This window comes from Scylla paramamosain, chromosome 15 (assembly GCF_035594125.1).
Source record: "Scylla paramamosain isolate STU-SP2022 chromosome 15, ASM3559412v1, whole genome shotgun sequence".
NCBI lineage: Eukaryota > Metazoa > Arthropoda > Malacostraca > Decapoda > Portunidae > Scylla > Scylla paramamosain.
The window spans coordinates 5,202,311-5,225,943 of NC_087165.1; the positions used below are offsets into that span (position 1 = coordinate 5,202,311).

At 37.3% G+C, this 23,633-nt stretch overlaps 2 protein-coding genes across 5 annotated transcripts in view; one reads left to right on the forward strand and one right to left on the reverse strand.

Annotated features, from left to right (window-relative positions):
- LOC135107304 (DNA polymerase theta-like) overlaps nucleotides 1-14,722 on the forward strand; it is a 48,103-nt gene extending 33,381 nt beyond the window's left edge. For 3 of the 4 annotated variants that reach the window (XM_064017002.1, XM_064016999.1, XM_064017001.1), the window contains exons 22-31: nucleotides 52-246; nucleotides 1,362-1,463; nucleotides 3,369-3,520; nucleotides 4,645-4,768; nucleotides 5,223-5,372; nucleotides 7,344-7,439; nucleotides 9,801-10,055; nucleotides 12,965-13,196; nucleotides 13,486-13,694; nucleotides 13,938-14,722. In XM_064017002.1, the coding sequence (XP_063873072.1) occupies nucleotides 52-246; nucleotides 1,362-1,463; nucleotides 3,369-3,520; nucleotides 4,645-4,768; nucleotides 5,223-5,372; nucleotides 7,344-7,439; nucleotides 9,801-10,055; nucleotides 12,965-13,196; nucleotides 13,486-13,694; nucleotides 13,938-14,075 (1,653 nt within the window). In that variant the 3' untranslated portion in view covers nucleotides 14,076-14,722. Of the gene's footprint in view, nucleotides 1-51; nucleotides 247-1,361; nucleotides 1,464-3,368; nucleotides 3,521-4,644; nucleotides 4,769-5,222; nucleotides 5,373-7,343; nucleotides 7,440-9,800; nucleotides 10,056-12,964; nucleotides 13,197-13,485; nucleotides 13,695-13,937 lie in introns of those variants that run through there. The other variant, XR_010271690.1, reaches the window with a different exon arrangement.
- Nucleotides 13,932-22,165, reverse strand: LOC135107306 (uncharacterized). Its single transcript, XM_064017005.1, has 4 exons — nucleotides 22,150-22,165; nucleotides 20,394-20,493; nucleotides 15,648-16,392; nucleotides 13,932-14,069 (listed from the first exon to the last, which is right to left on the reverse strand). Coding segments are annotated over exons 1-3 (675 nt in total). The 5' UTR covers nucleotides 22,151-22,165; the 3' UTR covers nucleotides 13,932-14,069; nucleotides 15,648-15,818.
- Nucleotides 22,166-23,633: the final 1,468 nt, after the last annotated feature.

Sequence of the window (23,633 nt, forward strand, 5' to 3'; positions counted from 1 at the left end):
CAAAGAAAGAATACTGTACTATGAAATGGTTAATTTACAATTTTCCTAAAGGTCATGAACCATCACCTTGGTAGCCTTCCATTACTGGAGGGCATGAATGGCTGCCGAGGACTAGGTGGGCTAGGCATCACGACCTCGAACCCTGGATCATGCCGGGTGAGGGCAGCAGTGGAAAGTGTAATTGTGTTCCACTTGATGCCATCACTGACTTCCAGACTTGAGAAGATGGAAATGCTGCCATCTTTTGTAAGTGTCCAAGTAAAAGAGAGCATTAAATTAAACGACCTCATATATCTAGATTTGAACTGAGATAATGTGATAATTCTAGGTAAATTAGGGAATGGATAACTCACTGGCTACTGGCACTTGTTCACAAATGGGTTGTTTTTATATTGTTTTCAGAATCAGGTTATTTTCTTAATTATGTCAGAACACGTTTCACAACTGATTTCTCCCCGACCATGGTTCTCATTATGTTTGTAACTTTATTTCCTTTTTGTCACTTAACATTTTGTTTTTTTTATATTACTTTCTTGGACTTATTTTAATTTTGTTTTGTTTATTTTCTTGATCTCTTCATATGTTTGTGCTTGATGAACTATGTCTTTAGCACATCTTCCACTTTACTCATATATATTTTTTTACTTTTTCATAATGTGTTTTTGATAATTTTGTTTTAGTATTTGTACTTAAGTTTGGGCTTTGTCTTCCTTACATACACTATTCAACTTTCTTGTTCAATTTTTATGTTATTTGGTTTTCATGGTTTTAGTAATTCCTTTTCTGTTGTTTTCACTCTTACTGACAACTTGTTGTAAGCCTCTGCATCTACAAAGTTGAGAAATATATTATCCTCATTCCATTCTCTTCTCTTGTAGATCTATATCTGGGCTTATCAGAGTTCTTGGTTCAGTACTCTTCCAGGCTCTTGCAGTTTGCCTGGTTTACATTTACACAATTGAAGTATCCTGGCCAAAATTTTTAATGTAAAAGAGGGTGTTCTTAAGAAATTAAAATCATGGAAAAAAAATGCTAGTTGCCACTCCTTAAAATATGAACAGAAAAATTGTTTCAATAAAGTTACCCAGTTCAGTCTTGCAAGAGTATTGCTATTTAACTACTAAAGTAGTTAAAGTCACAAGACACTTCATATTTTGTTTCCAGTAGTATGCATTTGCAAACAAATGAGTGTGCTGACAATACCTTTAAGCCATGGAAAATTATCGTACTGTTGTTTCACTGCTTAATTATGATGCCATTACACTACAGTCTCTTATAATCAATGCCTTATGTCATGAAAATCTAAATGTTTTATTGTACCAAACATGGCAACAGCATTAGTATCTTGCCTGTCATTGAAGGTAGAGGTGGAGATGAGGAGTGTGGTGGAGCTGGCATACATGGAGCTAAGTGGACTGGGCTTCAGCAACAAGGAATGTGAAACCCAAAAGTGCATCATGCAGGTAATGGAGTTGCTAAATGCTATATGGTAATGCATATAAACCAGGAAAGGATTGTATGAGGGCCCCAGAAGCAGAGGCTCATGCATCACTGTGGCTGAAGTGGAGTTGCCATCAGATCAGTCTTAGCAACACTTCTTTTGTCTATCTATGACATTTGCAACACTATTTCCATAATCCAACATAGACAGAAATTCCTGGGAACAAAGAAAACTTTTGACTTTTGATCCATTGCTGCTGCTCTATGTGAGTTTCATCATCCATCAGTTGCCAGAGAGTTTATATTAATCAATAAAGTGTGGTCTTTTACTTTCAAAATTTTGTTTAAAAGTGAAATATGGTTAAATTTGAATATCTTTATCTACACATTGTTCCTATGAACACAAAAGAATATTTGGCACATGCACAGTGTCTTGTTTAAGTAAGGAACATAGTTTTTTTTATCAAATAAAAATTTTGAGATTGAGTGAAAATTAAGAATTTTTCAAGGCCCAAATCTCGAAAAAAAAAAAATAAAAACTAGATATTATAATCTGTCAACTGTTCCTATAATATAAACTCAAATGAATGTTTGACGTACACACAACGTGTCTACTTTAAGTAAGGAAAATATCCCTATTAAAATTTTGAGATTGGAAGTTTTTCTTGTTTTTAAGGTCCATTCATGGAAAAAAAAAATATAACATTTTTTGTAATGAAAAAGTGAAAAAGCATGAAAGTAAGAATATTGATATAGAAAGTTTACATCAATCAGTAAAGTTTGGTTTTTAACTGAATTTTATTTGAAAGTGAAATTGGTTAAAGTTAAATATTATCTATCCACTGTTACTTTAAAGTCTAAAAAATATTTGACATATGCACAATGTCTGTCATTAGTATCTGATAAAAAATTGTGAGATTTGAAATCTTCCCATTTTTTTCATGTCCAGATCCTAAAAAAATGGACAATTTTGTGATTAAAAACTTCTTTCAAAATTATTGAGTTTTCATCATGAAAAGTAGAAAATATTGATACAGAAAGTATATAAAAATCGTTAAAGTCTGTGTTTTTGCTTACCAAATTTTGTTTAAGAGTGAAATACAGTTGAAGTTAAATGTTATTATATACACACCATACTTATGAAATCAAAAGAATATTTTATATATGCAGAATGTTCTCCTTTAAATAAGGAGCATGTGTTTATTATAAGATAAAAATTTTGTCTTTGAAAATTTTTCATTAAAAATACAAATCTTTTTTTGTGATTGTATTGTGAAGTCCTAGGAGCATAAGCATGTCATGAATTTTCTAAAGTGGAAAAAACACTGGACTAAACTACTGTGTGACTCTGGTCATTCATAGCCCAACAGTGTTACAGGTCGCAGAGTTCCTGTTGTACCCTCATGTCTTGACACATGGTTTGGTTTCCTTACAATACCTCTAGGAAATTGTAGGTGTTGCAAAATGCTTCTTTTACTGTAGATAACACAGTTTTTGTATATTTAACTTATTCGTGAAGCATTTATTTATTTACTGAGGGGCTTACCTCTTTTGTGCTAGTGTGGAAGTACACAGTGTGATCATTTTTATTCTGTTGAGCAGGCATTTCATATGAAACATCTTTGCTAGAAATGAAGTTATTGTTCCTAGACTAAGAGTGATTTTCTCAGATTTCAAGAAGTGACGCTTGAGCCCCACTGCTTCTAGGACCCTCATATGACTGATTGTGTATCTGTATTGAGGTATTATAAAGGGATGATGTGAGGTTGGATAGATAAAGTGAATGTTTCAGAGGTGAATTCCAATTAATAAATTATATTTTGTACATAATTGGAGTAATATTTGTAAATTTTCTTGAAATTGGAACGGAACACACACACACACACACACACACACACACACACTCATCAAGCTTTTTCTTTCCTTAGGCAAAACTGTCTTCCCTTGAAAATGAGGCATACAGTCTGGCAGGTCATTCCTTCAATCTCACTTCCCCTGTTGAGATTAGCAAAGTTTTGTATGGTGAACTCCATCTTCCTCACCCTTCATCTCGAAGCTCCAGTATTGCCTCCAACACAAGGTGAGAAGTAAAGTTAGCTGAAACAATTTTGTAGTTTCAATTGTAATATTCTGATTGTATGAGTAGATGTAATGAACAAAGGGAGGAAAAAAGCTGCAGAATTATTGATGACTCTACATAGATTTGTAGATTTGTGTTGAATTATACAACCCAATCAAGATCATGAAGTGTAGGATGGTAAAGATGAAGGCTCCTCTATGTAGTATTACTTTCAGTTGTCCATGACAGGAAAGAAATGAAGATGTGCAGCACAGGAAAATTATGCAAATTTCTTTAGGGACAAGACAATAATTATTGCAACTGCAACTATTATCCTGGTGAAAGAAGTTCATATGAAGTAAAGTGTTTTTGAAGCAGTAAATTCTGTGTTAAGAGAAATGTGATTATTTATGTGCAGCCCTTACGATGAAAGGCTCTCTAATATCAGAATATTTTCTCTCCCATAACTAGCAACATTTCTTAATTATTAGATAAATTTTTTGAAAGGAGAAAGTGGGTGACAAAGATTTTTTTGACATCACAGCAACAGTGTGATGCTAATCAGAATAAACTTTTTAACAAAATTTAGCATAAAAAATCACACTTCTTTTTATATATGAACTTCACTAATCAATATTTTACCCATTTTCTTTTACTTCACATGCATAATTTTAAAGTAGTTTTTATCTGAAAAATATTATTAATTTTCCTGATTATGCAGAAATGTTCCTTAGCTGAAGGAGAGACAGTATATATCTGATAAGGAGAGACAGTATGTGTGTCAAAGAATTTTTTTTATAGTACAGGAACAGTATGAGGATTACTGTAATGTGCTTTGAACAAAATCTATGTAGAGAGTCAAAAGCTATATTTTATTTATTCATATGAATGTATTAGATCATTAATATTCTACTGTTCATGTTTTTCAAATGCATATTTTTGTAAAACATTTTTAAAAGATTTTAGTTTGATTTCCAAGTTTTGACCTAAAAAATATATAGATTTTAAAGTAAAAAATGTTCTATTTCAAAAAGTTTTTTTATTATAGGTTTAGTATAAAATGAATTATAATTATTTATGCACCATCCCTGTGATTTCAAAATTGTTTTTGACACCCATATATTTTCCCTTTTGTTGTGACACAGGAAGCGTGGAAGGGGAAGGGGTGGAGGTCCTACCAATAAAGAGTCCCTGGAGAAGCTGAAACTCCACCACCCATTACCTGACATCATCCTCCAGTGGCGCAAGATATATTCATCTCTCATCAAGGTAATGTTCCCTATGATTCTTCATCTGCAAATTTGTTATATATATATATATATATATATATATATATATATATATATATATATATATATATATATATATATATATATATATATATATATATATATATATATATATATATATATATATGTTGATTAAATATTTGGTCACTCACCAAGTTGTAAAGAACATAAGATAAACAAGTAGTTTATTTATTATTTATATTTTTTATATATATAGAAGATTGAGATTTCTGCATGTTTGCACATCTGATTCATGTCGGATTTTGTTTAAGTATCGTAAGGCATATTAAGTACCTATTCATGATGAAATTATATATATATATATATATATATATATATATATATATATATATATATATATATATATATATATATATATATATATATATATATATATATATATATATGAATGTGTGTTGTGTTGTGGGAGCCAGGTGATGCTTCCACTGCAGCAGGTGAGGTTACGATGTTCCCAGCTAGCAATGGACCGCATCCACCCAACGACTCACACCTTCACTTCTACGGGCCGCATCACTATGCATGAGCCCAGCCTCCAGACCATTCCCAGAGACTTTGACATACAGGTAAGACATGATGGTAGGTACTGTATTCAAACAAATCTTTATCTGATTCAAAAAATTTTTCTAAAAGAAAAGCTGTCTGTAGTGGGGAGTATATGCATAAAGTGGCCTGCAAAATACAAAATGCCTCAGTTAATGGGTTAATAAGCATTCATTTCTCCACTTAGTAAGAATTAAGGCCTATTCACACATATCAGTGAGTGTCATGTTCGCTGAGTCCTTCAATGTCCAGAAAAAAAATTTGGCTGGTGCATTCACCCATGTTCGATGCAGGAACAGGTTTTGAGTCTCCATGTCTGTTCCATCTCTGATCCAGGAAGTTGAATATTGTTGCCATTGATATTTTTCACTTTTTCATGGGCACCAGACGAGTGCTGTAAGTTTGTCTACAAGAATGCATGATGAATTACATATAGAATTGGTTCAGAATTATCTTATTCTGCATGATTTGTGACAGCCAAAGTATATGGACAACATACATACAGGAGGGTACACGACAATGAACACGGTTGATTCCAAGGTAGTGTTCGTTATGGCAGATGTGCATTATGGTGACTGAAGAGCCTAGGGGAAAAAATTGGTTTCAGGGAACCAGAAAATAATATAAAAAATTTCACAATTTTTCACAAAAAAAAACATCAAAGTGAACACATTTGCACTATTACATATGAGATAACAAAACAAAGGTATACAGTACCCTCCCCAGTTTCATGCTGAGGCCTAAATTCTTACCATCCCAAGTTTTGTGCAAGATCACCCTCAGTACACACTGTTGTGACAAGTATCGGTCACAGGGACCAGCTGTCAGCATCACATGGAGACAGACAGTAAACTCTGCCTAAATTGGATTCTCTCTCTCTCTCTCTCTCTCTCTCTCTCTCTCTCTCTCTCTCTCTCTCTCTCTCTCTCTCTCTCTCTCTCTCTCTCTCTCTCTCTCTCTCTCTTGTTAAAGAGAAGGAGACTGACTGAGGAGAAAAAGAGGATTACGGATACGAGAAGGAAAGAGGGAGAAAGGAGGAAGCAAAAATGACATAAAATGAGGGAGGGAGAGAAAGTGCAGTATCACTTGTCCTTTACTTCTGACAGATAAGATAGAGGGGAGGTGACAGTGACAAGGAGGGAGGTTTGAGATGAGAGGAAAGAAGGAGAGGAAAGGAAAAAAGGGAGAAAGGGACAGGCAGCGGATAGGAAAGCAGTGGCTTTCGCAGCTGGTGAGTTAGTCTTGTGAGTTCTAATTTGTTATTCCAATTAAATTTTTGTTAAAATTCCGGTGCTTGCACTAATAGCAAGGTTGTCTTGTCAGTTTTGATTCATTATTTTAGTTAATTACTTATTAAAATTTCAGTGCTTGCACAAGTGGCGAGTTCGTTATGCCAGTTTTGGATCATTATTCAAATTAAATATTTAATAAAGTTTCAGTGTTTTATTACAGTTGTACATTATAACAACTGTGCGTTATCGCTTACCCTACTGTATTTAGAAAAATTTTGTTCCTTTACTAATGAACTCCTTCGACAGAGTTACAAACTCTCCTTCACTTTCTCCTTTCTTCTACATTTCATGTACCCAGTTTCTTTCCTTCAGCTTATGCTCAGCCTCTTCCTCTTAAAAAATTATGGCAATCATTGGTAGCTCAACATATGAAGACTTTGCCATCTTGGAAATCACTGATCTCAGGCAGTATGAATGTGTGTAAACAGTCATCTCTGAAGCGTTGTGAATTTCATTGACATGGCACTGATAAGTCACTGACGTGTGAATGGGCCTTTTTAGTGATTAGGTAAATCCTTCTTATTTCAAGACCACACATTTCTTTGTGACTTACTTGCTGAGTAGTCCATTCTGTTGTATCCCTTTATGACCTTTAATGCATCATTACATCATTAAGTATTCAAGTATGCTGGTGATGCTGTTGTGTACTGAAAAATATTTGTGAATATAAGTGAAAGAGGTTGTGAAGCATTTCCATTTCAGGTTGCAGTAGAAGACACAAGTAAGAATGGCAAGAAGAAAAGTCTGCCACAAAACCAATTGAATGCAGCAACCATGACTCAGCTGGCTCCTTTCTTGGTCAGTACCACACTCAACAAGTCTGAACTTATTTCTAAAAAATTTATCTCTTCCACTATCCTCTACTGCTTGTTGGTTACTTCAAATCCCAAGGAGGTTTTGTCTCTGTAGGTGCTAAGAAAATTCATAGATCCAAAAGGCCACTTATGTGTAGCCAGTGTGAGTAGAGCAATGCTGTATTTCAGCAAAATTAGGACAGTTGCTGAGGATGATATTCACAAGTTAAAGTGAACAAAGGTGAGGATTTTGAAATAGATATTTATTGTATTATTGAACATGAGGTTTGGTATAAATAAAATAATACAGTAATTATGACATTGGAAGAAAGACATCTGTCAGACAGGTGAAAAATGCTGCATTTGCATTTGGAACAAGTGTCACCCAGTCATCTTGCAGCACACAAGCCTCTTATGAATGAGAGAAGGAGGGATCAGGGACTCAGTTTTTGCAAGGCATGCATCTTGTCTGCTTATCTGTTCTTGTATCTTTCTTCCTTTTTTTACCAAGGGTCTTTCTTTTGGTAGTGACAGCTGTTCCATTCATAAGTGCAGCCTTCTTCACCCATCTGACAGCTGTCTCTGAACATCCTATCTTGCTTCCAACGTCATAATTACTGAGTCTCTCTCAAACAACTGCCCTCACAACTCTTCTTTGTCAAGTTTGCTAAAATCCCTTATAATGTAAGGAGAATTAAATATGTGATGAAATGGTTAGATTGCAGCAAGGGGTAAATGAGCAGGGGAGTGCTGGAAGGGGTATCTCTCCTCCACTGTGCTTGACAGTTAGGAACATATCTCTAGTTTCAAATAAAAGTATTGAGATTGAAAAATTTTCAGATTCTTTTTTTTTTTTAAGTCTAGATATAGAAAAGAATACAAACACTTTTGAGATTTAATAATTTCTTTCTAAACTATAGAATTTTAAATCATGATAAGTAAAAGAAAAATATTGATATAACAAGTTTGTATCAATCAGTAGTGTGGTCTTTTACTTTCTGATATTTGTTTTAAAACAAAGTTAAATATTATTACCAATACACCATTCCTAAGAACAAAAAAGAATTTTCAAGATATGCTTAGTGTATCTTCTTTAAGTAAGAAACATTTCTTTATTATCAGATAAAATTTTGAGACTGAGAATTTTTTAAGCTTTAAGGTCTGGAGCAGGAAAAAAATGTCTAAAGAATTTCTCTCAACACTACAGATTTTATAATTATGAAAAGTTGAAGAATATTGACAAATAAAGTTTATATCAGTTAATAAAATGTGGATTTTTACTTTCTAAACTTTGTTTAAAAAGTTAAATATTTATGTTTAAAGTTAGATATTATTATTATTTTGTTCCTATGAATAGAAGAAAATATTTAATGTATGCATATATCTCTATTATCAGATAAAAATTTTGAGATTGAAATTTTTTTTTCAATTTTAATTTATACCTGAAAAGAATAAATAAATAAAATTTGCATTTAAAAATTTTCTAAACTACAGAAAAAAAAATAATGAAAAGTAGAAGAAAATACTGATATAGAAAGTTTATATCAATCATTAAAGTGCTTTTTTTTACTTTGTTTGATCAAATATGATTAAATTTAAATATTATCTACACACTATTTGTACACAAAAGAATATTTAACATGCACAATGTGTCTCCTTTAAATACTTCTTTAAATAAGGAACATATCTCTTTTATTAGATAATGATTTTGACATTGAAGATTTTTTATTTTTCAGGTCCAAACCTGGAAAAAATATAGAATTTTTGCATTTAAAAATTTTTTTTTCTAAACTAGAGAATTTTGAATCATGACAAGTAGAAAAAAATATTGCTATAGAAAATTTATATCTATCAAATAATTTTACTTTTTAAACTGCTTAAAAGTGAAATAATATAAAGCTAAATGTTATTATCCAAGCACCTTTTCTGTGAACACAAAATAATATTTAACATACTCTTAATATGTCTCCCTTATGTATTTGTTATCTAATTTCTTCATTCTTTAGATAATACTATTAGGCATTGCTTGCATCTGTCACTTTCCAAATATATGTGGTCCAGGTGAAGTTTTAAAACATTGCCACTGTTTTTCTCTCTTTCAAAGGTGCTGCTGTAGATTTATTTCTCTTCTGTTCCCAGCACCAAGTTCCTTGAAAATTTTGAGGTGAATATAGGATAAAGAAAATTCCTGTTTACATGCTGTTCTAAAGGAACAACAAACAGCATCAGACTTTTTGGCCTTACATGGCTGTTTGTAATAGCTTATGCAATCTAATCTAAAGCAAAAGATGTAGGAAAGTGAAGATGAAGGCTAGGTAGCTGAAATTAATTCATTAATTTGTCAGGAATCCTTTTCTTTTTGCAGGCTCAAGAATTTAAAAAGGAGAAACAACACCACCATACAGTGAGTCTAAGACATGCTTTTGTTGCCCGACCCGGCCATGTGCTTCTAGCAGCTGACTATTCCCAGTTGGAACTCAGACTCTTTGCTCATCTAGCAGGTGATCAACCCTTATTGCAACTGCTCAACAGTGGAGGGGATGTGTTCACTCTTCTGGCTACACATCTTGCCTCCCAACCTTCTGAGGTCACCTCAGAGCAACGGCAGCAGGCCAAACAGGTACTGTCTCATTGTTTAGATGCTGGCACACCTCAACAAAATAGATGAGTTTCTGTCTGTGGAAACCATTGAGAAATGGTCTTTGAGAATTGTAATGATACAATTTAAATATATTTTTGTAAAGTACAGTAGGGTACACAACAACACACAGTCGTTACAGCGTACAACTGCAATAATGCACCAAAATTTTAATAAATATTTAATCAGAATAACAAACCAAAACTGGCATAATGAACTCCCCATTAGTGCGAGCACTGGAATTTTAATAAAAATTTAATCGGAATAATGAACCAAAACTAGCAAGATGAACTTGCTATTCGTGTGGAAATTGAAATTTCAATTAAAATTTAATCAGAATAACAAACTAAAACTCACAAGACAGCGGGGGTGAGCTGCTGCTCACCTATCCGCTGCCTGTCCCTTCCTCTTTTTTTTTTTTTGGGTTTCCTCTTCCTTCTTTTGTCTTGTCTTAAACCTCCCGCCCTGTCATCTCCCCTCCCCCTTATTCATCAGGGAAGGGACATGGGAGTGAATCTCTCTCTCTCTCTCTCTCTCTCTCTCTCTCTCTCTCTCTCTCTCTCTCTCTCTCTCTCTCTCTCTCTCTCTCATTTTATGTGATTATCATTTCATTGTCTCCCCCTCTTTCTCACACTTGTAAATGTAATTCTATTTTCATTCTGTCTCATTTTGTTTAGCAATCCTTAGGACCGTTCTTACTTTCAGAGAGAGAGAGAGAGAGAGAGAGAGAGAGAGAGAGAGAGAGAGAGAGAGAGAGAGAGAGAGAGAGAGAGAGAGAGAGAGAGAGAGAGAGAGAGAGAGAGAGAGCTCCGACTTAGGCGGGATTTACTATACGTATAACCACGATGCTGACAGTAGGTAAATATGACCAGTACTTGTCAAAACAGCGCAAAACTTGGGGTAATAATGTGCAAAATAAGGGATGGTAATAATTTAGGACTAGGTGCAAAACTCAGGAGGGTATTGTATATATTTACTGTGTTATCTCAAATTTAATAGTACTGATGTGCTCATTTTGATTTTTTTTTTAATTGTGGATTTTTTAATGTTATTTCATGTTTCCCTGGAACCAATCAATTTTTTCCTATAGGTTCTTGAGTCACCATAACACACATACGCCATAATGAATGCTACATTGGAATGAATAAAGTTCATTATCATGAACCCTATTGTACTTTATTACATGGAGGTGGAAGCTGTGAATCAGTGTTTGTTGTGAAGACAAGTATGTGAAAATTATTTGGCAAAAGGTAAGGCTGTGTTTGTGTCTCTGTGGATTTCAAGGGATTATGTTATTGATAATAGGTGGAGAGGAATTGTGGACTGTTGAGAAATTTTATGGTTTAGACCTTAGAATTTTAAATGATAAAGTAAGTTTTCATGTGAAGAGTAGAGTACTTTTTATGGTTTAGAAATAGTGTAAGTGAATGATAGCAGTGGCAGTAAAGGCAGTAAAGATAGATGTGTATGATATCCCCTTAGTTGTTTAATATTTATAAGGTTGGTTTCATAATAATGATAATAATAATCAAGAGGCAAAATACACAATACAGTGTTTATGAAGAGATCTTTTGTTTTTACATTATTATAAGTATCATACACACTTTGGCTGCCACATGGTACCAATAACCTGGAAGGAATCGAACCTGGAACCTCTCTGTTGTGAATATGGCATGCTAACCACTGCACCATCAGGCTATGTGTGTGTTTCAAGGAAGGCGCTTGTAAAAATGTTAGGTAGAGGTTAGTGTTTGGTGAAAGAGGTAGAGTGGAATCTGAATCAGCTGTTGTTTGAGGATGTTGCTGCCCTGGTAGCTGCTTCAGTGTAGAGTTCCAGACAGATGGTTGAGGAGTTTGGAAAAATCGTCCACAAGGAAGAAATTGAGAGTGAGTGAGACTAATAGTAAGGTAATGAAGTGTACAAGTATGAGAAGGTGAATGTAGTTTTGAATATTGAGTTGCATTAGGAGTCATTTAAGGTCTGATGTTACTGTGGATGGATGAATAAAATGTTGATTGAATGAAGCAAGGAGGGTGTGCATAGGCATGAATAAGGTCTTCAGATGTAGATTTCTTAGCATGAATACATAGAGAAGATTTTATGAGAGGGTAGTGGTACTAATTGCATTGTATTGGACTGAACATGAATATGAGAATAGGAGAGAAAAGGAGATTGAATAGGAGAGAAAAGGAGATTGAATGTAATGAAGATTATCATAGAAATGTGGATTAATAAAAAAAAAAATAAAAATAAGAGGAATGAAAGATAACTAGTATGGGAAGTTAGTTGGCTGATCAAGAGGAGCAGGGAGTGCTATAATGATTTAGGCATGCATAGAGAATGGAAAAAGAGTGATTGGTGAAGTAGTTCATTGGATAGCTGGATCTGTCGTAAGTGGTTTAAAGCTAAGGGAACAGTCACTAATGGAATAGATGTACTGTGTGTGGAGAACTTGAGATGCAATAAGAAAATTTGTGGAGGAAGGAAGAATGATTATGTGTGCTAGGGATGAATGAGAACAGTAATGAATGTTGAGTGGTGATACAACTTCCAGGATCTTAATGAGATTTTCACATCTGGCTTGATCAGTTGATCTGTTCAGGAACTGAAAAAGATCTGCTGTGGTGTAGCTGGGGTGAACTATATTTTCTGTTGAGCCATGTGGTGAGAGCTAGATATGCTGCAGCATAACTAATTATTGAAGACGCAAGGACTAAAATATGAGGAAATTTTTGTAAATGTGAATGTGTCCATGTATTTATCTTGTCTTGGCTTCTCTGCTTTATAAGAGATCTTACTTTGGTGATTGATAGATTCGGAGTGTTATAGGTATACTAGGTATAAATTATAAAGGCTTTTAATCAAGTTGTACATTTTGGTTTGATTTCAGGTATGCTATGGCATAATCTATGGAATGGGAGCACGAGCTTTAGGAGAGCAGCTTCAGATTGAGGAGGAAGAGGCATGTATTCTCATGGAACAATTTAAGAGCAGCTTTCCAGGCCTGCAGAGATTTGCCAAAACTACTGTGGAGGCTGCTCGCTGCAACGGTTATGTCACAACTCTGCTGGGCCGCCGCCGCTATCTGCCGGCCATCACCAGTACATGTCATCGGTCCCGTGGTGAGTTACCACGGCAAAGCAGTTGTGATTAGCATGATGTCAACTGCAGGAGTTACTTCAGCTTCTTTGGACTGATGCTTGAGTTTGGTGGTGCAACAATACATTATTTTCTGCACCTTTAAGAGTACATATGTTCAGGTGATGATAGTGTACAAGACAATTTAATAAGAAATCTCTTTTTGATACTTTCACTGTAAATTGTCAACACAGAGATGAAAAATGAGAACCTAATGGTTTCCCCCAATTCCCTTGTTTTCCATTTTTTTTAACATTATTGTGATTCTTTCAGCCCAAAGTGAGCGCCAAGCAGTGAACACTGCCATCCAGGGTTCTGCAGCAGATTTAGTTAAAAAAGCAATGGTGCAGATACAAATAGCCCTCAGGGAAACCTTCCCCACAGCACCAACTTGCCTTACTGCATCTGTGCTCTCCACCTGCCAAGAGGTGTCCAGAGGAGCTCATCTTGTTCTTAACCTTCATGATGAGTTGATGTATGAGGTAAGGGACAACATTATATGAAGGGAAGCTAGAAAGGTTGAAAGATTGAATGCAGTTTTCCTCCAGTTGTTTGATAGGATTAATTATATTAATTATTTAACTGTATATTCTTGGTTGAGCCATTATGTATGTTTTAAGAGTGACTGACACCCCATGTAAATGGATGGATGGGTATGCTATTTTTTCTGATGCTGTATCTAAAAAAAACAGCTATATGAAAGTTGATGTTGAAATTATTTGCAGGTTATGAGTGAAGATGTGATTCAGGTGGCACAGCTTGTCCAAAAACACATGGAGGGAGCCCTACAGCTGTCTGTTGCTCTGCCAGTGAAAATCAAGGTTGGTCCTTCTTGGGGTTCCATGCAGACTTTGAACCTGTAAGTATTCATGAGAAGAGGCTAGATGTAGACATAACTCAAGAAATTGTGGTCTGACTGTCTAGGGATGGAAGTGGAATTCTGCTCTTCTGTGTATGGGGTTGTTAAAAGATGAGTTCATGTGTGGCAGCACTTCTTAGTAAGAGACCAGAAAGATAAATTTACTTAGTTGTACTTAGCTAGTTGCAGTATGCAGGACCTGAATTGCACTCATGTAATCCTGCCTTCATAGTATCTATATGTAATGTCTTTCTGTATTCTAGTCTATTCCAGATTTTTTTTTTTTACTAGCATGGGGTATTGTTATGTTATATTGCAATATTTTTATTAGCACTGAAATACTAAAACATTTATGTGACTATTATCAGTACTGATGAAAGCTGTGATGGAAAACTGACAGTGTTATTTTAAGATATTTTAATGTATTTTAAATTTTAGGTTAAGTAACACTAGTAAAGCATTGTTTAAGATAATTTAAAACCTTGAAACCTACTAGACCTTTTATATTAATGTAAATATTGATATTCATTATATACTAATGGATTACTTTTTAATACTAATTGTTGATATAATGTTAGACAGTAAAGAAACCTCACTGTCAGAGATTTATAATAAAAGAAATGTTTACCTTTCATACATTGAAACCTTAAATCTATTCCTAAATGCATCTTTAAAATTGTGTATGCACAGTATGTTTGCATATCATAACTGTGAAACTAGAACTAGTATGATGAAAGAGCAGAGTTTTGACTTCAAAAGATATGCCCAATAGGATCTCAGTCTTTACTGAGAGACTTAAATGAGGATGTGGTCCCTGGTTTTCCTGCAGCTTAATGATAAATGATCAGGGCAACACTGTGAGACTTGGGCACCTATATTGTGCCTTCAACTAAGACCAAACTTAACCCTTAAACTGCAGACTTGAATGGGGGCCTTTCCCCACAGTGCGGACAAAAAATATAGATGTCTTTGTAAAGGGTGAAAATCTAAATCAGATAGGGTATCACGGATGACAAAATTTGAATGTAAAATATTACAGTAGATAATAGCAGCACGTGAATCATTAGAGCAAATAAGGTACTCAATTTTGGGGCATTTCTAAAAGCACGTGAAAATTTGATGTGCCAGAGGGTTTCAGGGGAGCGACACCTGCTGGGACGTCTGCCTCCAAGGGGGTGAGACCCACTGTATCAAGCTGGTGTTTGTTTGTTTGTTTGCTTCTCTCCTGCGTGTTTGCGTGCGTGCGTGCGTGCGTGTGTAGTGTAGGTGGGTGAGGGTGTAGTGGAGGTGCGTGCGTGGATGTATGCGTGGGTGCGTGCGTGCATGCGGGGGTGCGTGCGTCTCTCTCTCTCTCTCTCTCTCTCTCTCTCTCTCTCTCTCATTATTTAAACATTTGCAGTAAGTCCAATGATATAATTAGGGAGGACATATTAACTAAAGTTTACTCCATCGTGTGACAAACTATCGCAAAGCTACTGTCCACAGATTTACACATACTACAGACTATACACTGCACACTACACTATATACTTCAATATCAAGGTGGCTGCTGCTGTAGCCAGCTGTGGGCACTAACCTTTGCCTGCTGGGTGGACATTTGCCTGATGTTCACAGCAGTGGTGAAGGCATTCCACAGCCTGACCGTTGTGGCAGGGAAGGCGCGCTGGTGGGTGGTGGAGTAGGACCTTGGGACCTCCAAGAGGGAGTCGTTGCTCAGCACTGTCCTCGTGCATCGCTCAGACCTCCTCTAGATGGCCCTCAGGTCCACCAGGTGCGACATGTGCTGGACCTGTGCTTTGTGTAGTACCATCAGGGCGGTGACTCTCCTGTGGTGCACCAAGCAGTCCAACGCTGGAGCTGCTGGGCCAGTCTTTGATGTCCGCTGCTGCTGCTGTTGCCATGGTTGCTGGAGTGATCTCTGTTGGTCCCCTCCTTGGATAAGGCATTCTGCCCACCTTTGTACGCTTATCCAGCGGGCACTTAACATCCAGGTGAGGGGGGCATACTCCATGACAGGTCTGACTTGGGCCTTGTACAGGGTCAGTAAGTCATCAGGGGAGGGGTGTTTCACTCGGCGCAGCAGTGTCACCTTGAAGGAGGCATTTCGGACCACCTTCTTGAGGTGCTTGTCAAAGTGCAGCCAAGAGTCAATCTCCACGCTGAGGATGTCAATACTGTCTTTTAGAGGTCTTCTCCAAGCCTTAGCCTTCCATGCAGCTGGTCCGTGCTCTCCCCGGCATGTGATATTACCATGGCCTGATTTTGTCGGGGGCAAACTTGACTTGCCACCCTCTCCCCAGGCCGTCACGTTGTCCAGCTGTCTGTTGACAGAGGTTATCATGTCCTGTACTTCATCCCTTGAGTAGGATCAAGAGAGAGTACAGTTGTCAGCATAGGCACAGGCTGTGGGGATGCCCTGTTGGATGTCATTCAGGTAGATATTCCACAGCGTGGGTCCCAGGACTGACCCTTGTGGAATAAGGGTGTCTCTCTCTCTCTCTCTCTCTCTCTCTCTGCATATATATATATATATGATGGCATTGTGGGTCATAGAGAGAGCCACAGGATACTGTGGCTCTCAGAGGCAAAATGCCAAATTAGCAGAGGCAAAATGCCAAATGCACCTCCACTTTATGGGATCCTGAGGAGAAACTGGAGAAATTGGCTGTAAGGTGGAGTATGGTAAGGCACAGAGGAGAGGAATGTTCTGAATGTGAGGGAACTGGATAAGGAAGAAAAAACAGTAGAGTTTCAAGAGATGTTGAATAAGGAATGGATTGAAGTGAGATAGCAAGAGGTGGATGATGTTAGAGTGATGTAAAAAAACCTGTAGTGGAGAGTGCAGAGGTGTGTGGTAAGAAATGAGTGAGAGGTGGCGTGATAAAAGGGAACTTTACAGTATATGGATGGTGTGAATATTGGGTAGAAGATGGGATAGAAGAATGGATTAAGAATGGAGTGTGAATCAAGTGCTGTTTTGCAGATGTCATATAAATGGTGGGAGATACAGAGAAGTTAACTAGACTTGTAAAGGAGTTTAGATTGGTGTATAGGAGAAGAAAACTGAAGGTTAGTGTAGAAAAGAGAACGTAATGAAGCGCACCAGGGAGACAGGTGGTAAGATGAATGTAAGGCTGAATGTTGAGAAGATGGAGGAAGCAGACTGTTTGAAATATCTTGTTCTGCTAATCATAACATTATCTTCAAACTCCAATCTCTCTCTCTCTCTCTCTCTCGACCTCAAAGACAAAGGCGTTGGTTGTTATGCAATAATTTTTATTGAAATTTAGTACATTTTTATGTTTTACTTTAATGGCATGTTCTTGTTGATTGTTTTCTGTATTATCATGTGTTCTTCTTCTTCTTCTTCTTCTTCTTCTTCTTCTTCTTCTTCTTCTTCTTCTTCTTCTTTTCTTCCTCCTCCTCTTCAATTCATTTTATAGTTTTGTATCTGTTTTGAGATTCATTTCATTGTTATTTTCCCTTGAACAACTTACTTCAATCTTCGGTCTGTCTCCATGATTCTCTCTCTCTCTCTCTCTCTCTCTCTCTCGCTGTGGTTATTGTTCTCTTGGTCTCTCGTGCTTCCTGTGAAGTCGCCTTCTTTTCATATGCTCCTTTTTAGTCTCCTTTTCGATTTTCCTCATATCTGTTTCCTGCTTTACATCTTGTTCTTTTTCCTCCTCCTCCTCCTCCTCCTCCTCCTCCTCCTCATCATCATCATCATCATCATCATCATCATCATCATCATCATCATCTTTTTCTTCTTCTTCTTCTTCTTCTTCTTCTTCTTCTTCTTCTTCTTCTTGTCTTTCACGTAGTGTTTGTCTTAGCTTCTGTTTATTCCTTACTGTGTGTTCAGTCTTTTGTTTTCTTCCAAACGTTCTTTCTTTTTCTTGACTTTCTAATTCTTCTTGTTCTTCTTGTTCTTCTTGTTCTTGTTCTTCTTGTTCTTCTTCTAGTCTTGTTTTCGGTTTACGAGTTTCGCTCTCTCGCTGTTCTTCTTTCCTTCTTTCTCCTTGTGCTTGTTCTCCAAATTCAGTTTCTTGTTCTTTTTCTTGTCCTTCATTTCCCCATCCTGCGTACTGATTTGTTTCTTTTTCCTCCCTCTCTTCGTCTGGTTGTCCTTGTCCTTGTTCCTCTTTGTCATCATCTCTCCCCCTTCCTTTATGTTGTCGTTGTTGTTGTTGTTTAGATTCTTCTGTATCGGAATAATACTCTTTCTCTTGTTTCCTCGGTTGTTCTTCAAGTGCCGATTCTTGTTCGTCATAATAATAATCTGCGTCTTTCCACCCAGTTCCTTGATTCTCCTCATCTTTTTCAACTTCCTCTTTCTTCCATCTTTCTTCTTGTCCCGACTTTTGTTTTTCATACTCTTCGAATTTTGCTTCGGATTCTTCTAGTTGAAAATAGTCTGGTTGTTGTTGTTGTTGTTGTTGTTGTTGTTGTTCTTGTTGATGATGATGATGTTTTTGTTTTTTCAGTGCTATCTGTTGTTCTTTCAGTTGTTCTTGTGATAGTTCTCCTAGTCTCTTTTGCTCATCTACCCATCTATCGTTTCCATAACTTTGTGTGGTCCACTCAGTCCAGTCTTTGTCATCTCCGGCCCACACTTCCTCCTTTTCATCTCCCTCCTCCTCCTCCTCCTCCTCCTCCTCCTCTTCCTGTTGTTGTTGTTGTTGTTGTTGTTTTTGTTGTTGATGGCGTCGTCGTTGTTGTTCATAATTCAACATATTATCATCGGCTTCATTATTTCCATTATTCTTCCTCAAAATCAGTATCGCGTCTTCCTTTAAACTTTCGATCCATTCTCTTAATTCCTCCTTTTCTTCTTCATTCAGTCTTCCTCTTCCGCCAGTGATTTGTCGAAGATTTCCTGATTTTGCTTCTTCCTTGTCATTTAATGGGACTGTGTTTTGCTTTTCCGTATGCCCTCGGTAGCGTCGTTTTGTTAGCCGTGGTGTTTCCTCACTGTGCATGTGGGACGTACTGGACACGGCTCTCTTTCCTCTGCTTGCGCGTGCTTGACATTTCTCGGTTTTGATGTCCATAGCAGCCTTATTTATCATAGGGAGTCGACTGAGATCTCTTGGTTCTCTGTGGCTCCTGTATAGGGTTTTCTCGCTCCGCCAGTACGGTTCTTTTACACTGGACGACACAGATTCCGAAAGCTGCCTCATGCGTGTTTTCTTGATCCTGTTATGTTGGCCACGCCCCGAATGGCTTGTCATGAATCCCTCCCCGATGCCACCCTGCATCTCACTGCTGAAAAGAAGAAAAATAGATTTCAAGGTCATAACACAATTACCAAACGTAGTCAGCAATAATGATCCCACTATCTGTGTAGACTTATTATGAAATAAGATTTTAAAGAGATAAGTGTCAAAGCTAATGTTGTGCCAGTGGTCACGCTGCAGTGTTTAAATGTACTACTTCGTTTTGTGAGGGTGGCGTGTGGCCGACGCAGCGAGGATGAAGGCTGGGCGTCCGTCTGCTCTCGTCACGGCCAGGGAGGACGAGGCTTACCTTTTCTCGGGTTGGAGGGATAGAGGTAACACAAGACATATCATGCGCGATTTGTTTACTGCTGGTGTTTCTTTGCATGTAAAACAGTTATTACAACTGAAAGTACCTACGTAACTTGTCCTGACTCGTCGAATAGAGATTATATGTATGAAAGTCGACGAAAGAGACGCACTTAGGGCAAGGTAGAGGAAGGAGAGCACAGTTGAGAAGAGAGGTAGTACAGATTGGTTAGAGTCAGGATATCATTGAGGAGCTTTAACATTGAAATAATCCCTCAGAAAATCCGTGCAGCCTGTTATTTCATGGGTTGCTTCGTGTCTCCTGTCAATAACGCGGGGCTGACAATGAGAAACTAGAATTGAGAATCTGCGTTTACTACACTACCCTCTACTCATCCGAAGCTCCTTCGGTAGAACAAGTGCCTCATGCTACAAACTTTTAAGTGGCTATATCCGTTTTTCTTCTTTTTTCTTCCTTTTGTTGAATTCTTTCGTCGGTGACAATCGTTGATCATTCCTGTTAGTATTGGCACACAAGAAAAGCAAATCAGCCTTATTCACCTGCAGTGCATCGCTTTAGTGCATTATCACTTAGTACAGAAAGCTTAGGTGTTAATCAATCAAGTCGCTTGTGGAAAGGTATGGATACCACAAGTTTCTGGTGCTGTGATGGCGTCATTCCATTAGAAATTTTCCATATGCAGATGGAAAATTGTGAAGATCATTTAAATTAAAAACCTTCAATTGGACGTCCCATTAAATAATTACTCCTCTCTCAGTGACAGGAGGTCACTTACCTGGAAACAGAATCGATGCGTTGCTGAGGTTCAATGTAAGGCATTCCCACTGCTGCTACCACCGCCACCAGCCCCACCGTAATGCGCACCACAGCCATCACTGTTGGCACACACCGTGGCTTGCTGAAACGTGATTCTTTGGGAATGTCATTGTGAAAATTAAAGTCACAGAGTTATGATTGTCTCACTGTATCTGCTTTCCTTGCTTGTAGAAGCCCTTTGCTTACTGCATGTTCATTAGAGAAAGCGTGGTAAAAAAAAAAAAATTAGAGATGTCCAGCTCAAGATTCCTTGTCAGTGTCCTGGCTCAGTACTGGTGCGTTTAGTGGCATTATTTCAGGTTTCTTTTCTGGAGGAAGTGGGAGGCAAAGGCAACATTTCGGCCTCCCTAGTAGTTCAGCAACATATTTCTCTGTAGTCTTATATCAACTGTGGGTTGATATGAAGAATATTGAAATCAAATGGAAGGTAAACTTTTTATATTCCGAGTTGATGAGCTTGCATGACATAGACAATACATGAATAACGCCTAGGACAAAAACTTACTTACGTAAAGCACCGCAACATAGCTTACTTAATGGTCTAGCTGTTAGCAAACTGTGTCATTCAAGTGTTGAGTCTTTTAGTACTGGAGAAATTGAATTTCATTGAACGGAATTATACATCATATCTTAAGCTTCATAACTGCTATATGATAATGAAAATATTCCTCATCTTAAGTATCTAATTTTACCGAAAAGTAAGTACTTTCATGTCAGTTCATTGTACACTTCCACCACACCAGTGTTGCTGGAATGAAGATGTAACTGGTTTGGGGGGATCCCAAAGCAGTCTGCTGTGATGTCTCTGGCCTGGGACGGTTCGTAGTAAGTGAAAAAAAAATTATTGGATCAGGTGAAGCTTAATAATGAGTGAGAAACAGGGTCGTCATGGAAGGCAGCTACGTCTAAATAGGAATTGCCTTCTTCATTGACAAAGATAAGCTGAATCTAAATAATGCAGAAGGCAGGAAATCAAGATGATCATTCAGCTGTAATGTTCATTCATATAAACAAAGTAAGATGAGTAACTAAGATGAAGTGAGAAACTGATGTGTTGTGATTATGGATTTTCTTTTATTGTATGAAAAAGATGCAAGAATTATATCAATTATCCTGGAAAATACATATTTCTTTCTACTGCTGCTCAGGCTTATTTCTCAGTCACCCCAGAGGCTGTTAGCTGCATTAATGATAAATAAACAAGTGCAATATTAAATTATTAGGAAAAAATAATAATAGTGGTGGTGGTGGTGGTGCTCGTGACAAAGGCAACAGCAACGAACTGTCATAAAAAGTAGTTATAGTAGTAGTAGTAGTAGTAGTAGTAGTAGTAGTAGTAGTAGTAGTAGTAGCAGTAGTAGTAGTAGTAGTAGACAGTAGCAGTAGTAGTAGTAATAGTATGCATAGAAGCACGTGCCAACATCGTTCGTCTCTCGCTAAACCAAACAAAATGGTAAAAATTCTACAAGTCATCTGTAATGTAAGGTTAGCAAGGAATAGTTCAGTTAGGTTTGATCGCTCTCAATGATTTTAGACTCATTTATCCCCCCCGAAAGATATGAAACTCTAAGAGGGATTAGTTTCCTTGCGTGATTGTGTATGTATGTATCTGTGTGTGTGTGTGTGTGTGTGTGTGTGTGTGTGTGTGTGTGTGTGTGTGTGTGTGTGTGATGAAAGGGATACAAAAAAATCAAGGGGAAAAGTGCAATACTCACTTGCTGATGCCCGCCCTATGAATGCGCAGGGCAAGTGGTCTGAGGCGCTCTTATATACGTGCTACCGATACGATAGACCATCACCACCACTACCTACCCCATGCCACTACCGCCAGCTTTCCCTGACGTAACCACAGCAGTCCAGGAGAGAGAAAAAAAAAAGTCGAGAAAATATTTATTCTTAGGAACAGCAACAGACCGATGCTGTAAGACTCCAGCAAGGCAATCCAGCAAGAAGGGTTGAGACCACAGCATGAACAGTGGTGAGTTAATGCATGACGGAGAAGAATTCCTCCAGTCCTTTTTAAAAACCTTTAGATTAGGATCTTGTGCTCCTGAATAACGCTCTATTCTACAACTCTTTATTATTTTCTCTTTACTTTTACTTACCTTATTTTGGAAGAGTTGAAAATGCTAAAGGGAGAAGAGAATCATGAGTAAACAACATGACAAAGTGAAGTGTTTAGTCTAGGCGCCTGCAAACACAAGCTAAACACGGGCAGTGGATCCAAACTTCTGCTCTCACGCTTGCAAAACAGTTCTAGAAATTGTTAGTGGGGAGCGAGGTGGTGCGGAAAAACACACCTGTTGGGCTACACTTCAAAGTTCAATCTGAATTGCAAATGTGGTTAAATATTACTGGCTATAACCGCACCTTTAAATGCCCATGTAGTGAGAGAGGCAGAAGCACTGTCTCCCGGAGCAACATACCTGCCATTGTAGTTTTCTGTGTGTGTCGGCCTCAAACGACGCCTTATGACCTCGTTGTTGCGGCGCAAAAAGTCCTACAACCACCCAATCCTAAGTCTTCCATAATAATCTTTCCAGTGCAGGCGATAACAATGTCATAAGTTTCAGGTCTTTTTTGTTTACTTGCATGTAAGTAGCAAAACTTGGCATGATTTCTCTCATGAGTATTAAGATAGCCCTTTACAGCTGTACTGTACCTTGAGTTAGGACTTGTCGAACTATACGTAATATTTTTCACCTTTTGCTGTCCATGGGTTGTTCCGCGTTCATTAAAATGGAAGAAAGTGTTTTGGCGAAAGATCAAGTGGATGGTATGTATCACGCGTTTCTCTCTCTCTCTCTCTCTCTCTCTCTCTCTCTCTCTCTCTCTCTCTCTCTCTCTCTCTCTCTCTCTCTCACACACACACACACACACACACACACACACACACAGTACTTTTCTCGATTTCTTTTATATTGTGTTTTCCTTTCAATTTGTGTAACTCCTCTTTTTTATTCTTCCCTTCCTTTATCATTTTCGGTTCTCTTTCTATTGTTTGTTTTTTTTTCTGTCGTTCTTTATTAATGTATTCAATTATTTTTTCTAACTTACTTTACTGTTATTGCTTTCAGACGCACACACCCACACACACACACACACACACACACAAAATGCTCGTATGCAAGACGTTCACGGTAGAGAAAGGGAACGGAATAACGGAATAATTATAATGTGCAATCAAGAACTAAATTAC